Source organism: Bufo bufo, chromosome 7 (assembly GCF_905171765.1).
Source record: "Bufo bufo chromosome 7, aBufBuf1.1, whole genome shotgun sequence".
Classification (NCBI taxonomy): Eukaryota; Metazoa; Chordata; class Amphibia; order Anura; family Bufonidae; genus Bufo; species Bufo bufo.
Genome location: NC_053395.1, coordinates 121,603,791 through 121,622,121, shown reverse-complemented (window position 1 = coordinate 121,622,121; position 18,331 = coordinate 121,603,791). Strand labels below are relative to the sequence as shown.

Here is an 18,331-nt window from a genome sequence, read left to right as displayed (position 1 = left end):
TTCACCAGGAATCCTAGGTGTCAGTTCACCCCCGGCTGAGTGCTCAGCCACAGAAAAGTTCACTGGCAGGCTTCCAGGCGGCCTGCACGCCTGTTTGCAGTCTTCAGCCTTCACACAGAGTACTCCACAGCTTCAATGTCAGATGGAGGTAAAATCCACACCACCTGCTGACTGATTTTAAGCCTGCCAAGACCTTGCCTGGAACGTGGGAAGTAGCCACCCACCCAGCACTTTGGCTGCTCCCAGTAAAAGCCTTCCCGGATCAGCTTTGCAGCTATACTAAACAGCTGAAGTGTCAGACTGCAATCTGCAATAATGACACTTGATAAAAACCGGCTCTTACCTCACCAAGGCAGGAGCCTCAGTGACACATACTGACCATCAATGACGGTCCCTTGTTCCTTCCAAAAATACATATGTATAAAGTGTTATGTTTTTGTATATGCAGATTTTATCTGATGAAGGGAAGCAAACTCCACGAAGCGCATTTTCTCTTGAGACATTCAGGATTTCTTGTTCTTTTGGAAAGGGAGCTCGCTTGTGCATTTCATTCAGAAAAGTTTAATCCTGGGTGGGACATCCTAATTCTATTGAATGGATAGTTGACCTCTACATCTCATTTTGTGCTGATTATTGCATGTGAGGGAATGATTCTCATATGTATTTGTGGAATTTCTCTCTCTGGTTTGTCAAATAATTCAGGTTTGGTAGAATTTGAATTTTTCTGAAAATTTGCCCATCCTTAGTGTGCACCTCTATTTTATAACACAAATTAAGTACAAATAAACTAAGGGTACTTTTACACTAGTGTTTTTCTTTTCCGGTATTGAGTTCCGTCCTAGGGGCTCAATAACAGAAAAAAAACGGATCAGTTTTATCCTAATGCATTCTGAATGGAGAGCATTCCGTTCAGTACGCATCAGGGTGCATCAGTTCAGTCCCTCTTATGATTTTTGGCCGGAGAAAATACCACAGCATGCGGCATCTTTCTCTCCGGCCAAAAATCCTGAACACTTGTCTAAATGCTGGATCCGGCATTAATTTCCATTGAAATGTATTAGTGCTGGATTCGGCATTAAATATGCTGCATTGACGGATCCGTTCTTCCGGTCGATGCATGCGCAGACCTGTAAAAATGTGAAAAAAATAAATACCTGATCCGTTTTTCTGGATGACAACCGGAAAGATAGATCCAGCATTGCAATTTGTCAGATTGATCCGACGGAACTGCCTGCCCTAATCCTCTGCCGCAAGTGTGAAAGTAGCCTAATTGGCAAAGTTTAGGACTTGGTACAGAGAAGTAGGGGACGCTAAAACCTTTTGAGTCACTGGGTTTGCATCATGGTAAAGGTAACAGGTGACAATTTCAGTGTATTAATTTACATTATGTAGTGAGTGTAACTAAATATATGGGTTTATTTTTTGTTAATAACATTTTAGATTTAAAGAAATTACTTAATTTGAGAAAGTCTAAAGTGTTAGTATATAGGATATATAAGAAGCTGAAAAATAAGAGGTATTGGTCTGTATTTGGAGATTAAAAGTAAATGGGAAATAGAGGTCAGTATGTCCTCAGTTGAAAACTGGGAATGGAATATTAATGGGACTAGCAGGATAATATATAATAGATCACAGAGGATTCCACACTTATTTATAGTTTACTGATTGTGTTAGGGCTGTAATACACTGCCCGATGTTCCAGCAGTTGGAGAGCACTGATGGATGATAACACATCCATCAGTGCTCATTTCCACTGGACTGATTACACGGGCTGATGAAAACTAAATGTGGAAAGAACACATGCTACCACAGTCATTCCTCCCTCATTTAGTTCAGTTGATTATCACAAGCACACTCTCGAGATTACAGAACATGCCCATCACCCGTTCATTGGCTGATCGATTATAAGGACCAATTATTGGGAACAAGCATTCTCATGAACACTTGTTCCGGATAATTGGCCTGAAAACCATGTGGACTAATAGAGCCCTAAGGCTGGGTTCACACTTGAGCGTTCTGAAAGGAGCGCTCTGTATGCGCAATTGTACGGGCGTTTACAAGCGCGCATACAGAGACAAGTGAACACACATTGTCGCGCGTTCCCGAAAGTCTATGTACGGGAACGCGCGACAAACGCCCCAAAAAACGCTCATGTACTTGTTTGAGCGTCGGGCGTTTTACAGCGCGATGGTACGCACTGTAAAACGCCCAGGTGAGAACCATTCCCATAGGGAAGCATTGGTTTCTCCTTGTTGAGCGTTTTACAGCGCGTAGGAACGCGCTGTAAAACGCTCAGGTCTGAACTGAGCCTTAGGGTGCTGGCACACGTTGCAGCTATGCTGCATTTTTTGCTGCGGCATACTTACAATTATGGCGCATTTTCTTCCAGCAAATGGAAAACACATAGCATAATTATATTAATGTAACTCTATTATGTAATTAATGTAATTTAGTTTTGCTGTGCATTTTCCCTGTTATGAAATAAAAGGCACCATAAATGCAGGTATGTACCAAAAAACAGCACAACAGTGATGTGTGCCCGTACCCTTACGCTCCTAAGAAATTATCAAAGTTTGTCAAAAAGCAGATGGGTAACTGGCCAAAATGCAGAAAACAGAAAGCTGGATATCAGTTATAATGGAAATGTCTACAAATTTGTAGATTCTTGTAATGAGTTCTGTCTTACATTACAGAAAATCAACGGTCATTGGACCAAAAAAATCATTTTAGGGGTCGCCACTGAATTCTATAAAATAAAATTATCTCTTTATTTCATTATTTTTAAACATACGGTGTCAGGACAGAAAGAAACGTTAAAAGTATCAGTTCAAGATAGAATTTAGAACCAATTTTCCCAGCGGCTGCTAGTAATCACTAGCGGTGACTGAGAGGCATGTGGCCATATGGCTGTTATAACCACATCCAAATGCTCATTGCTCACTGTATTTCACGGGTGGGGTGTAATCGTGCTGCGCTTTAGCTTTTAGACAGTCCAAGTGTGAAATACAGTGAGCGATGTGTCACTGAGGGCAAGTTAGTTAGCAACATGTGTGTTTATTGAGGCTTGCCACTGCGCAGTATAGACAGACAAAGACAGGGGCGGCATTTAGATAGTGTTCAGCAACAATGTATGCCACCGAGTCATCTGTTTAGCACACATTGTAACAGTTGCAGGACAATTGACCAAAGTGCTATACCTGTGAAATAAACAGGCATAGATCAACCACAGAAGAGTTGTGTGGTTAGACTTTAGCACTACTCAGTCACCAAAAGCCTGCTTGTATGTGCATACGCATGAAGAACAAATCAGCTATCACAGTGCCTGCCTGATTCCATCATTAATATAAGCTATACTCTGTTGTCATGCCTTCAGGAATAGGCTTATGTGCATACCCTTTGTAAATTTGCACTAAAAACCACACATGTTGTCTTGCTCATTTTCCAGCATTTGGATGTGGTTATAACAGCCATATGGCCACATGCCTCTCAGTCACCGCTAGTGATTACTAGCAGCCACTGGGCAAATTGGTTCTAAATTCTATCTTGGACTGATAGTTTTAACGTTTCTTTCTGTCCTGACACCGTATGTTTTAAAATAATGAAATAAAGAGATCATTTTATTTTATAGAATTCAGTGGCGACCCCTAAAGGGATTTTTTTTGGTCCAATGACCGTTGATTTTCTGTATTGATATCCCGAGGGTCTCTATTAGGGCTTTTTGAATAGTTTGAACTGTCTTACATAAGGACATTCTAAAAATGAATCTGTATTATGACCCTTCTATTTGGTTGTTGAACACATACAGGACAATTTACAAACATTTTAACAGCTAAGTTACTATTCTTTGCTAGACAGGCAACAGCTAAACACTGGATGAAAAAGTCAGGCATTGTCACTTATGTACAGTGACATCACGTGTCTAAAAAGCGGCTTGGTGAGCACTGTGTTCTCTTTGAACAGCTGAGGGGGGGGGGACCTCACCGATCAGATATTGCTCACTTATTCTGAGTAGAGATGAGCAAATTTCCTGAAATTTGTTTTGGGTCTGATTCTAGCATAACAGTCAAAATATACACACACACACACACACACACACACAAAGTAGTATTGTAGTATTGGACATACGGGTGGCAATATGTTTTCATGCTGCATGTTTCAATATTTTGACCACTTTGTTACCAAATATGACCAGCTTCAGAATGTGAGATCCTCATTTTGTGGGAATGCTGTCTGTCATGGGAGGAGTGCTTAGACTCCCTGACCACATTATACCAAATGTGATTATTACAGTTTAGTAAAACATGAGTAATAGCTTATGATATATTTTATTTTTCCTCTTGTATTCAAGCTGAAAAGCTCCTGGACACATGCTGTGGGAGGTGCCGCGGTGTCTAAGGACTTCTAAATATCTGAAAAAATACAAAGAAGGCGCATAGAGCAACACCTGGGATAGCCAAAAAATGAGGGCGGAGGGTATGAAAACCACTCACCTTGGGGCGTTGTGATAGGCTCACAACAACCCAATGTGCCAAATAGGGGTTCTGGAAGCTGCTGCTTCATTGTCGCACTAGACAAAATCCGGTTAAAGGGTATCAAGGTATTTCAGCTGCGTAGTCTTGGTATATCCGTTCATTTGTGTAATTAATACATTTCCATGGGGCTGGAGTGTAAAAACCCAGGAAACTTCTCGTTGCCAGTTCAAAATAGCCAGCTTTTAGCAGGCCAGTACTAATTGGATTTCCATCAATGGGATGTGCATTCCCCACATAGGTTTCTAGATTGAGTGGCAATGTACAGACTTTGCTATTCTAAGCATCAGTACAGCATTATACAAAGAATATATGACATGTTCACACACCCCATTACCAAAAATATATGCTATGGGGTAGGCAGAGGGACTCTATGAATATTGCTAAAAACAATATTATACACTGATGTTACTGGACATAGAAATCACACAATATATTCATATTACAGATAGTACATGCTACAGGACCATCTATCATAGGGACATATGACTTACTCCTAAATCACACAGATGAGGTTTGCTACCAGAAAGGTTGTCCATTTATGACAGACAGTAATAGCATTTCTCAGAGAGTAAGAACCTTTGCACTCCCTAGTGTAACTGTACTTCACTGCCTCGGTCACTACTGGAAACAAGTAAATATCACCAATGGCACCAGCAGTCAATTAACATTTTTACTACAAGAAAATTTAGACTAGAACCAGAATCACAGGTGTATATCCATGAAGCAAACATAATTATAAAAAAGAAAATGGCTGCACACCATTATACATACAAACAATAGAGCTAAGAAATGGGGGTCATTCTAAATAAAAGTGGTACAATACCGACTATAAATGAGTTAATGGAAGCTCTTAGCGCACCTATTTGATCAAACGTGTGTCGGGCCAATCTACCAAGCGTCAAGGTGGCTTCCGCAGATGGGCCCTAATTAAAGTTTTTAGACATGATGGAATTTTATAGTCGCCTTAGCACCCTGGGTTATGCACTGTTAATCTGCAGACTCCAAAATAGAGATCCCATGGCTTTTTCTGCCTACAGACTAAGGACCCTTGCACACGACCATATGCCCTCTGAGACATACGGCCCGTGAGCGGGCCATATGTCCCGGAGCGGCACTGATTGTGCGCACGGGAGCACACAGCATCATAGATTACAATGATGCTGTGCACGTCGGGCCGCCCACGTGACTATTGTCCCACAGTTATAGTGCGGGACAATAGTCCCGTGGGCGGCCTAACATGCACAGCATAAATGTAGTCTATGATACTGTGTGCTCCCGTGCGCACGATCAATGTCGCTCCAGGACATATGGCCCCCTCATGGACCGTATGTCTCGGAGGGCATACGGTCGTGTGCAAGGGCCCTAAATCAGTGATCCATTGGCCCAGTTGGCCTGCTTATTCTGGCCTCTTCCACTGTAAACCTCCTAATCTTCCCCACAGAAGACTGAGTGGATTATAGCTCTTCATTGAAATCTGCTCTACAGATAAGAAAACATATTTTCTCATCGTATTGCTGCATTGTGGCAAAAACGTTATGCCTATGACTAGTTTTACACTTCAGCTTTAACTCCAGATGCTGCACATGGTTTGCATACGTCTTTCATACATCTTTTTAAATATTTGCATGAGTTATGGAAACTCAGTGTTGACCCCAATTTTTCACATGCCTGTTACAAGTGTTGAGCGAATTAAAATTTATTAAAATGAATTGACTTTAATCCAAATTTCAGGAAAAATGTTATTACTCATGAAGCCGAATTCCCTTGCGCTTCCTAGTAACTCATCTATTTTTCATGTAAGGGGGGTGAAGAAAAGAAAAAAAACAATATGCTCACCTTATCCATTTGCTCATGGAGAGGCCATCGCTACCATCTTGATTGAAAAAAACTGCGCAAAATCTTGCGAGCAGTAACGGCTGACGTCGCCATGTCAGCGAGCTGGCTAGGCAGGATGATGGCATCAGTGATGACGTCACCATGCCTGGCCAGCTTGATGATGTCATCGCACACAAGATTTTGTGCTGTTTCTTTAATCAAGATGACCGTGATGGTCTCTCTGCAAGCAAACGGATGAGGTGAGTACTAAGTATGTTTTTTTTTTTATACCCCTGATTAGGCCCTGAAAAGCCTCAATCATACTGTCAGATGCCGCGATCAGCAATGAACAAGGCATCTGAGTGGCTCAATGACAGAATGTGATTTGTGACGTGAATAGTTCGCAATGAATCAAATTTATCAAAGCAGCCAAATCAAGTTTTTGATAACTTCACTCATCTCTGCCTGTTACCATATTTCACCATGAAAATGTCTGTTTTTAATATCTACAGAATTGCTTTACAGTAATAGAAAATGGTGTTGGAAAAGGGAAAAAAAAAATCTGAATTGTACTTTTCACATGTATTAAAAATGATAACTGAGGAACATTACAATTGTACTTTTATATAAAATATAAATAAACCAATCCTTGCACAATATAGCCTTAAAATGAAGGGCTTAAATTAAAGTTTAGAAAGCCAGTTTAGACACTAAACTACTTAAAACTGAGGGAGAGGTTCTTGTCCCAACTAAGCAATGACTACTATACAGCAAGCCACCCCAGCATTCCACTAATCAGAGATGGTGAATATGGACAGGGGTTGTCCAATTTGGATAATCCCTTTAAGGCCCCTTTCAGATGAGTGAGTCTCACGAATCGGACTTTAAGCATGAGTATGCGGCAGCTCCCATCCTGCTCTCCCAGGACTGCTGGGATCACATAGCATTATATTGATTTATGATCTATGTAACCCTTAGAGGTCTGAAATGTATTGGATAACACTGACAGCATTATGTCTCTTTTATACAATACATTACAGAACTGTAAGGGTTACATAGCATCATTAATCATTATAATGCTATGTGACCCTGTCAGTGCTGGGAGGTCAGGACGGGAGCTGTCTCATACTTGCGCTGCAAATATGATGCGTGAGACTTGCTAGTCTGAAAGGGGGCTAACTATTCCCTTCAAAAGCCAATACATTATTGCATGTGGAGCTTTGTAATGCAACCCAGTTTGACTGTTGTCACATCTGTGGTTTTGTCTCAGCCGGATACCACCGCACACAGCAGGATCCCATTCACTGTAATAGGATCTGGGTAATGGCGATCTGTCCACTTACCAGCAAATGTGCCAGTTTTTGGTCGGACAAAAAATGCTGCATGTAGCATTTTTGGTCCGCCCGATGGCCAGCATGTACGCTGGATACAATGAATTCCGGCAGTCTGTTCCCTTGACAGAACAGACTGCCAGAATTAAGGACGCAGATATCAGCCCAGCCTTCACATGATAAAAATACTTTAGCTGTAGATTTAACAGAAAATTTAACTGAACTTATTATTTCCACTAAGATCAGTGGATAGGGTTTTCTGAAAAGGTTATCAACTATGCCATGTTTTATAAAACAGAAAGAGTAGCAAGTAATACACTTGAAGCACATGGAAGTTCTCTGCTGTCATAGTTTACAACAATAATTGCTAAGAAATCTAAAGGTTGATAAAGGGATTGAAATGAAATAATTGGCAAAATCAGAAAAAGTAGTTCAGTCTTATATTTATTTTCATGAAATCCCAACCTACCTCAATCAGTAACCTGCAAACACTGTATTCCATTACCTCAATTATTTGAGATGTTTACAGAAAAAAATAGCTACTAAAAGAGGCCAGAAACACTACACACAGCAGAGCCGATACTGAGTCTGGTCGGAAAAATAGACTCAGAAAAGAAATACATATGAACGATAAGATTTGTTGTGGTGGCAAAGAGATCTAATAATAAGATAATGGTTTTCCACGCACATTTTAAATTTGATTCAGTTTGAGACATTGCTTTTATACATGTACATATTGTGCTGTATCTTACCTTGCATCTGCTAACGTAGCACGGACCACTGACCATACTATTACAAATACAGCTGGGAAACCTTCAATGAAAAGAAAATACAGTAGAAATTGTTATTATTATTTTAGTTTTTTCTATTCTATTTGCTAAGAATTGGAAGATTCCTGCACAAAGACAGTGACCCTGTTTTTATGGAGCACATAGAGGTCCATGGGGCCTAAATATAGCATTGTATGCTTCTGATTTTATATAGTCTTATACAAAGAATATCAGCAACATAGATATGATTGCAACAAATCTCATTTACATGCTGATTTGCACACTGATTTTGCTGTAGATATATTTCAAGTTTAGAGAAAAATATAAAGGCGGATATATGGCGGATTTTCTGTCTCATGTGGACATACTGTACCTTAACTAATATTATGCGCACAATGCACGCAGGGGAGGGCAGAAGAACAAGCTCCAGCCAATAGCTGCAGAGTGGGAAGAGATGTTACGCAACTTTCTGTACGTCCCAACAATATGCAGCCATTTTTAATTGGTAATCTGGTGAAGGACCTGAGTTACACAGTACAGAACAATTTGGAAAATTTTATTTAGGGGAACAAAGTAAAAATGAACTAAAAAAATTCCAGATACAGAACTCGAGTCAGTGCTTTTCCTAAATATAATTGTATAAGGAGGACATTACCTGGCAACCGTATAACCACTTTATTGTGGTGAAGTTTGTCAGTCTTGATATTTACACTGACAGTTTAGGACATTAATGAATCCTTATTTTATAGGTTATATTTTCTCCTAAAAGTGAGGGGAAAGTGTCAGTGCATTTTATAGTCTGAATGCTCATGAACTCAGTCATCAGCATGCAGGAGGCATGGAGAGCGTTAAAGATAAGTGCTGTGCTGGCTCTACTCACCATCTGAGGCTGATGGGGGTCTGATTTGAAGCTGATGGGGGACTGATCTGATCTAAAGCTGATGGGGGTCTGATCTGAGGCTGATGGAGTTTGAAGAATCTGATCTGAGGCTGATGAAGATATCTCCAACTGTTAAACCTACAGTATGTAAAATCCTCATATTTCAAAAATACAGGTAAAAACAAGGAAATTAAAAAATCATGATCAATAGATGTATTTCATGTGACACTATTGACAGAATTTATTACAAATTACACTATGTGCAACAAAGCAATATATTGGTTGCACTTTTTGCCCCTTAAACTGTCTGTTTCATGACTGAATATTAAATTTCCCTATTAGTTCATTTTTCATAGAAATTATATTTAAACAAATATTGCTGTGTTACAGACAAGATGAGGATAACTATTTGATCAATGGGTGTTTTACTGCTGGGACCCCCACTGATTACAAGAATGGGGTAGCCCCCAAAACTAAAAGAACATCAGGTCGGGCCTGCAAACTGCCACTCGATTAATCTCTATGGGAGTTCTGGAAATAGCCAAGCATTATACTTGGCTGTCTCCAGAACTCCTGTGGAGTTACATGGAGTAGCAGTGCTCATTCCCAACCTGCGGATCCATTCTTTTTGGGGGGTTGGCCTGAGAGGTACATGGTCCCCATTCTTGTGATCAGTGTGAACCCCAGCAGTAGGACCCCCACTAATTTAATATTTATCCCCTATTTTGTGGAAAGGGGATAATTGTCACTACCTTAAAGGCTATGTACACAATTGGGGGTAATTGCTTTATTATTGCATTGTACTCATTTTGATCTAAAAATAATTTATTCATTTGGTGTTTATTAAAAATTTTGAGTCTTTTACTCTGTACAGGGCTGAATTTCTTTGGTAGCAAAATCTGAATTTTCTCTCTCTTCCATCAGACAGTTAGCTGACAGGCTCCTTGTCCCTGATCTCTCTACATGGTTAACTGCACCACCACCAAAATGGCCAGGTGAGAGTTAAATTTGCTCACAACTGGACTGCAAAAATCGTAGGGTTGTTTTCTTGCCATGCATTTCATTATCAATGACTGAACACAAAGGGGAGGGAAAGGAGTCTGATAATGACTACTATAGAATAACTGAATTACTGTAGAACAGAATTAAACTTGGGCACTGAAGTGTTGTACATTTACCACAACTGTGGTATGGCAGCAACTGTATCACCAGCAACTAGGCCAGCTGGGGGTTCAGCATGCACAAAAGCTAATTGCTTATGGCCAAACATTCTGTTATTGATGTCTTACAATGAAACTGAGGACAAGTTGGAGGAGGATTCTGAGCAGGAGAAGCAGCTGATAGAGGACACTGTACTGCTTGAGCATGTGAGCTGGGTTACATAAAGAGAAAAAGGACAAACTTCCGACAGGATATGGTGTTGTCACCACGTATCCTGCAATAGAGCCCTGGTACCTATTTTTGTGCTTGAATGAATATGATTTATTTGAATCCTGCTAGTTAGAGATGAGCAAATTTTTCAAAAATTAGATTCGCCTGTTCGCCAATTTTTATTTATTTTTTATTTGGTTCAACCCAAATATCTTCGTGGCAAATTTCGTAAAACAATTGCTATTTCCTGGCAACAGAGAGCCTTTATAGTGGTGTAGAACACTGTGCCTTGCAGTAACACGCATAGGGAGTCTGCTTTGGTAGTAAAATAATACTGTGAGTCCGTATGACATGCAGATGACAGGCGTCGCTCTTAGAATAACTGCACACTTCACTTATTTGGGCAATCATGGGGCCTTACAGGTCGATAGTAGTGCCAAGAAGAAGCACACTCCTTTTACACCGTTGTCAGTTGATTTCACATACATGTTTACAGAACCTATTCTATAAAACGCTTATACAAGTAGAGCCCCCTGACAGAGTGGAGAGGGTGTCAGCAGTAAGTTTGTGTTGAAGTCACTGATTATTTTGCCCTTCATCTGATCCGTCATAACAATAACCCGCAAAAAACGAATCCCGTCTGTGCAGCATCCACCTTCACTCGGTCAGCATTTGGTCAGTAATCCATCAGTATTGCTAAGCAAGAGTGGATCCAAAACAGAGATGATTTGCATGTCTTCTGTGTTTTGTACCCACTCCTGCTTTTAACTACCAAATCACAAGTCAATTCTGATAGGACCATACAGGCCTTAAAGCTGCTACACAGAGAGGATCTGTTGTGCATCTCATTTTTCCTTCGTTCTGACAGATCAGAAGAAGGGTCAAATAAATGATGTCAGCCAAGCCAAAAAGGCTAAATAGTGGCCCAGTCATGAAGGGGGAGGATGGGAACAGCATGAGAGGTCCACAGAGTGGCCCTATGACATAGTGGTGAGGTGGAAGCAGCATGAGGAGACCACAGAGTGGCCCAATGACAGAGTCTGGAGGTGGTGGCAGCATCAGGAGGCCACAGAGTGCAAGGTGACATAGTGTGGAGGTGGCAGCAGTATCAGGAGGCCACAGAGTGGCAAGGTGACATAGTGTGGAGGTGGGTGGCAGTACCAGCTGAAGATGGTGGGTGAAAGAAGGAGCACTTGGCATCATATATGTAGCATCAGGCAGTGGCAGCATCTAAATAGTAGCTGAGGCAGGTAGTCAGAAGAAACCGGTCTCTTTTGTCAAAGTGTTGTTGTGGCATCATGGATGATCTAATCTGATGCATCAGGCATTGGTGGGTGGAAATCCTGGCTAATCCACGCCTGATTCATTTTCACAAAGGGCAGGGTATACAGGTGAGTTCTCCTTGGGGTAACTATGCCCCCGCTACACTAAACACCCGCTCTGATGCCACACTACTGGCTGGGCAGCTTTTCCAGGGCAAACAAATCCAGTTTGGCTGTCCAGTAGTCCAGCGGATCTTCAATGACAGCTGGTAGGGTGCACTCCAAGTATGCCACCACCTGCTGGTTGCGGTTCTGCTCTATTTTCAGTTGCAAAGAAAAAGGGGGGTCAGTCAGCACATCCCTATGCGCAGGGGCACGTTGCTATGGCTGAAAACAACACTGTAAAACAAAACATGCAATGCAACAGCTCTCTGCAAACCAAATAAAGTACAAAAATGCATAATAATTGCTAGTGCCATACTTATAAATTAGAGATGCTTGGCAAATCATTTTGTTCAAAATTATTTGAGCCCGTCTGCCGCACGACAAGGCGATCTCTGTAAGACTGGTTCCTAACACTAAATTCTACCTGTTATGTGCCATGATGGCTACCATACAATTCAGGGAGTGTAGGTTCCACATGCATGACAAATATGACACCAAAGATGACAGCAATTAAAGCAGGCCCAGCATGCATGTGGAACCTACACTCCCTGAATTGTATGGTAGCCATCATGGCACATAACAGGTAGAATTTAGTGTTAGGAACCCGTCTTAGGCTACTTTCACACTGGCGTTTATGGTTCCGCTTGTGAGATCCGTTTCAGGGCTCTCACAAGCGGCCCAAAACGGATCAGTTCAGCCCCAATGCATTCTGAATGGATGAGGATCCGTTCAGAATGCATCAGTTTGGCTCCGTTCCGCCTCCATTCCGCTCTGGATGCGGACACCAAAACGCTGCTTGCATCGTTTTGGTGTCCGCATGACGAAGCGCAGCCAAACGGATCCGTCTGAACTAACAATTGAAGTCAATGAAGTCGGATCCGTCTGTGATGGCTCCGTCTGAAGCGGATCCGTTTACATTTAATTTTAATATTTGAGCATGCTCAGAATGAATTAAACCTCCCCCTGCATTTCTCCTCCCCCTGCAAACCCTGCGGCCATCTTGGAAGCCCAAGTTCACCAACAGGTATGGACATGAAACTTCTGTCTCTCTCTCTATCTCTATTTTTCTTTCTTTCTTTCTTTACATTTTCATGCAATCTTTCTATCTACCATGTGGGCATATAATGGCACTTGCATGGGCGTGTTTTTGCAGACGTCAGCAAAGTGGTGTGGGTGCAATGGCATGGCGGTTGGTTTTGTTAATTGAGCATGGGTCTGAAAGATGTCAGTGGTCATATTCAAGAGCAGTGTTGCAGATGGTGGGCTTGGGGTTTTGTGTGCGTGTGGTTATTTCCCAAATTTTGGTGCAGTCATGTAATAGGTGTCTGATTGTCAAATGGCGAGGGGGGTTGTGTTTGGTCAGATGGTTCAGCGGTATGGATTATGGAAATTCTGTGCGTGAAGTTATACGCACGTTGGTTTGGTCATTCAATAGGGCACAATTATTGCATGTGTGTTGTGGAGCAAATATGGCAGTGATAGTGGGCCTCCAGACTACAGGTGTTGACGAGCGCAGGAGTGTGATTATTTGTTCGAATATTGAAAAGGGTGCTGATTATTGCAAGTTTATGGGGTGGGGGGTTGGCTAGAGATGGCTAGGATTTATGGTTGATGGAAATTGTGGGTGTGACCGAAGTACTTTGCCTAGGTCATTAAATAGGGTGCATATTATTGCACGTGTGTAGTGGGTCAAATCTAGCATGGAATGGGGGCAGATAGTACAGGTGGAGGCAGATGGCAATGCAATGCAGGCAATGGGGGTGGGCAGACGTCACAGAGTTTTGTAAATCCAATAGATTTAAAATAGAATGATGTTTTTTTTTTTTTTTTAGCAACTACGAGTATAACTACGAGTATAAAGATCATCGTATTTGAGCAAAATCAAAAAGTAAGTAAAAATAATTTGGGATATATATGTCAATTATGTTGTTTCACATGTTAAAACAAACTTTTACAATATATCTCTACAGATGTATGAATCCCAAAAAGGCGCCAGACCAAGGCCACCCAGAAGGCGCTGCAGAATTTAAGGAATGGTAAGTACATGCTAGGGTACCAGCATGAAAGCATGCTGTATCAGTCTCCTTATAATGTCACCCATGCAGTATAATGTCAACTTGGCACCATCCGCCAATGTCTCCCTGTGTACCCCCATACCATATAATGTCACCTTGTGGCCCCTATACCGTATAATGTCACCTTGTGGCACCCATACAGTAAAAAGTCACCTTGTGGCCCCCATACAGTAAAATGTCACCTTGTGGCACCCATACAGTAAAATGTCACCTTGTGGCCCCCATCTAGTATAATGTAACCATGTGGCCCCCATACGGTATAATGTCACCATGTGGCCCCCATACAGTATAATGTCACCTTGTGGCCCCATAACATATAATGTCACCTTGTGGCCCCCATAATGTATAATGTCACCTTGTGGCCCCCATAACATATAATGTCACCTTGTGGCCTCCATAACATATAATGTCACCTTGTGGCCCCCATACAGTATAATGTCACCTTGTGGCCCCCATACAGTATAATGTCACCTTGTGGCCCAAATCACCATACAGTACTATCTCCTTTTTGAACCCAGAGTCTTTTTTTTCCTCAAAATTTGCATTCTTCACAATATATATCATTATCGCGATAAATTTCGTAATCTCAATATCATGGATATTGGCCAACCCTAGTATACACAACAATTTGCATTTTTATTTTAGAATAACATTCATTTTTATTAAATATTCTTTTTGATTTTTATAGTCTTCATCATCGACCAGCTCCGTTATCACGCCAGTGGCATCACCTGCGAGAACCCAGACTTCAAGGCGCTATGATTAGGGGTGAGCGAACCCAAACTGTATAGTTCGGGTTCGTACCGAATTTTGGGGTGTCCGTGACACGGACCCGAACCCGAACATTTTCGTAAAAGTCTGGGTTCGGGTTCGGTGTTCGGCGCTTTCTTGGCGCTTTTTGAAAGGCTGCAAAGCAGCCAATCAACAAGCATCATACTACTTGCCCCAAGAGGCCATCACAGCCATGCCTACTATTGGCATGGCTGTGATTGGCCAGTGCAGCATGTGACCCAGCCTCTATATAAGCTTGGGTCACGTAGCGCTGCATGTCACTCTGCTGATACAAGTGTAGGGAGAGGTTGCAGCTGCGACGTTAGGGCGAGATTAGGCAGTGATTAACTCCTCCAAAAGACTTCATTCAGTGATCGATCTACAGCTGTGGATCATTGAACTGCTGCTATTCAATTGCTCACTGTTTTTAGGCTGCCCAGAGCGTTTTTCAGTCACTTTTTTCTGGGGTGATCGGCGGCCATTTTGCGGCTTGTGGTGCGCCAGCACAAGCTGCCACCTAGTACATTTAACCATCAATAGTGTGGTTATTTTTTGCTATATCCTACATCAGGGTCAAGCTGTCATCAAGTGCATTTAACCATCAATAGTGTGGTTATTTTTTGGCCATATACTACATCAGGGGCAAGCTGAGCCTGTCACCCAAGTGCATTTAACCATCAATAGTGGGGTTATTTTTTGGCTATATCCTACATCAGGGTCAAGCTGTCATCAAGTGCATTTAACCATCAATAGTGTGGTTATTTTATAACCATATACTACATCAGGGGCAAGCTGAGCCTGTCACCAAGTGCATTTAACCATCAATAGTGTGGTTATTTTTTGGCTATATCCTACATCAAAGTCAAGCTGAGCCTGTCACCAAGTTATTCTCAATAACTTCACACACACGCTACAGTGCAGATCCAAGTCTAATTCTGTGATTAAACGTATACCTGTCACCCAGCGCCTAAAAAATAGGCCTCACATTTATATTCATCCAAATCTGTCATTACTGCTTTAGCTGGTCAAGTTATTTAGTGTCCGTCAAAGCACAGTTTTTGTTCTGGGTTGAAATACAATTCCCAATTTTGCAATTCTCTAAATTAGTGGTTTCTGCTGTATCAGGCCTACTTTAAATCTATCCCTAAAAGGGTATATTAGATTCAAGGTGCTGATAGGGTAATTCTCAATAACTTCACACACACACTACAGTGCAGATCCAAGTCTAATTCTGTGATTAAACGTATACCTGTCACCCAGCGCATAAAAAATAGGCCTCACATTTATATTTATCCAAATCTGTCATTATTGCTTTAGCTGGTCAAGTTATTTAGTGTCCGTCAAAGCACAGTTTTTGTTCTGGGTTGAAATACAATTCCCAATTTTGCAATTCTCTAAATTAGTGGTTTCTGCTGTATCAGGCCTACTTTAAATCTATCCCTAAAAGGGTATATTAGATTCAAGGTGCTGATAGGGTAGTTCTCAATAACTTCACACACACGCTACTGTGCAGATCCAAGTCTAATTCTGTCCGTAAACGTATACCTGTCACCCAGCGCCTAAATAATAGGCCTCAAATTTATATTCAGCTAAATCTGTCATTACTGGTGTGCCTGTATTAGTGTAATACGGTACCTAAATAGATAGCCAGATAGTGTTAGGTGTCTGTAAAAAAAGGCCTGAATTTGAATTCAATACGTTGGCCCGAATAATATTTTTCTTATTATGGTGAACAGTAACAATGAGGAAAACATCTAGTAAGGGACGCGGACGCAGACATTGTCGTGGTGGTGTTAGTGGACCCTCTGGTGCTGGGAGAGGACGTGGCCGTTCTGCCACAGCCACATGTCGTAGTGTCCCAACTACCTCAGGTCCCAGTAGCCGCCAGAATTTACAGTGATATTTGGTGGGGCCCAATCCCGTTCTAAGGATGGTAAGGCCTGAGCAGGTACAGGCATTAGTCAATTGGGTGGCCGACAGTGGATCCAGCACGTTCACATTATCTCCCACCCAGTCTTCTGCAGAAAGCGCACAGATGGCGCATGAAAACCAAGCCCATCAGTCTGTCACATCACACCCATGCATATCAGGGAAACTGTCTGAGCCTCAAGTTATGCAGCAGTCTCTTATGCTGTTTGAAGACTCTGCTGGCAGGGTTTCCCAAGGGCATCCACCTAGCCCTTCCCCAGGGGTGGAAGAGATAGAATGCACTAACGCAAGACCACTTATATTTCCTGATGATGAGCACATGGGAATACCACGTCAGCACGTCTCTGATGATGACGAAACACAGGTGCCAACTGCTGCGTCTTTCTGCAGTGTGCAGACTGAACAGGAGGTCAGGGGTCAAGACTGGGTGGAAGACGATGCAGGGGACGATGAGGTCCTAGACCCCACATGGAATGAAGGTCGTGCCACTGACTTTCACAGTTCGGAGGAAGAGGCAGTGGTGAGACCGAGCCAACAGCGTAGCAAAAGAGGGAGCAGTGGGCAAAAGCAGAACACCCGCCGCCAAGAGACTCCGCCTGCTACTGACCGCCGCCATCTGGGACCGAGCACCCCAAAGGCAGCTTCAAGGAGTTCCCTGGCATGGCACTTCTTCAAACAATGTGCTGACGACAAGACCCGAGTGGTTTGCACGCTGTGCCATCAGAGCCTGAAGCGAGGCATTAACGTTCTGAACCTGAGCACAACCTGCATGACCAGGCACCTGCATGCAAAGCATGAACTGCAGTGGAGTAAACACCTTAAAAACAAGGAACTCACTCAGGCTCCCCCTGCTACCTCTTCTGCTGCTGCTGCCTCGGCCTCTTCCTCCACCTCTGGAGGAACGTTGGCACCTGCCGTCCAGAAAACAGGGGATGTACCACCAACACCACCACCTCGATCACTGGCCCTGAATGCCAGCATTTCTAAACTACTGGCCTATAAAATGCTGTCATTCAGGCTGGTGGACACAGACAGCTTCAAACAGCTCATGTCGCTTGCTGTCCCACAGTATGTTGTTCCCAGCCGCCACTACTTCTCCAAGAGAGCCGTGCCTTCCCTGCACAACTAAGTATCTGATAAAATCAAGTGTGCACTGCGCAACGCCATCTGTGGCAAGGTCCACCTAACCACAGATACGTGGACCAGTAAGCACGGCCAGGGACGCTATATCTCCCTAACTGCACACTGGGTAAATGTAGTGGCGGCTGGGCCCCAGGCGGAGAGCTGTTTGGCGCACGTCTTTCCGCCGCCAAGGATCGCAGGGCAAAATTCTTTGCCTCCTGTTGCCTCCTCCTCCTACTCGGCTTCCTCCTCCTCTTCTTCCACCTGCTCATTCAGTCAGCCACACACCTTCACCACCAACTTCAGCA

General features: G+C 42.6%; 1 protein-coding gene across 1 annotated transcript in view; it reads right to left on the bottom strand.

Annotated features, from left to right (window-relative positions):
* PTH2R (parathyroid hormone 2 receptor) overlaps positions 1-18,331 on the bottom strand; it is a 745,316-nt gene that overhangs the window by 327,308 nt on the left and 399,677 nt on the right. Inside the window, exon 6 of the mRNA XM_040441156.1 lies at positions 8,431-8,491. Coding sequence (XP_040297090.1) covers positions 8,431-8,491 — 61 coding nt within the window. The remainder of the gene's footprint in view (positions 1-8,430; positions 8,492-18,331) is intronic.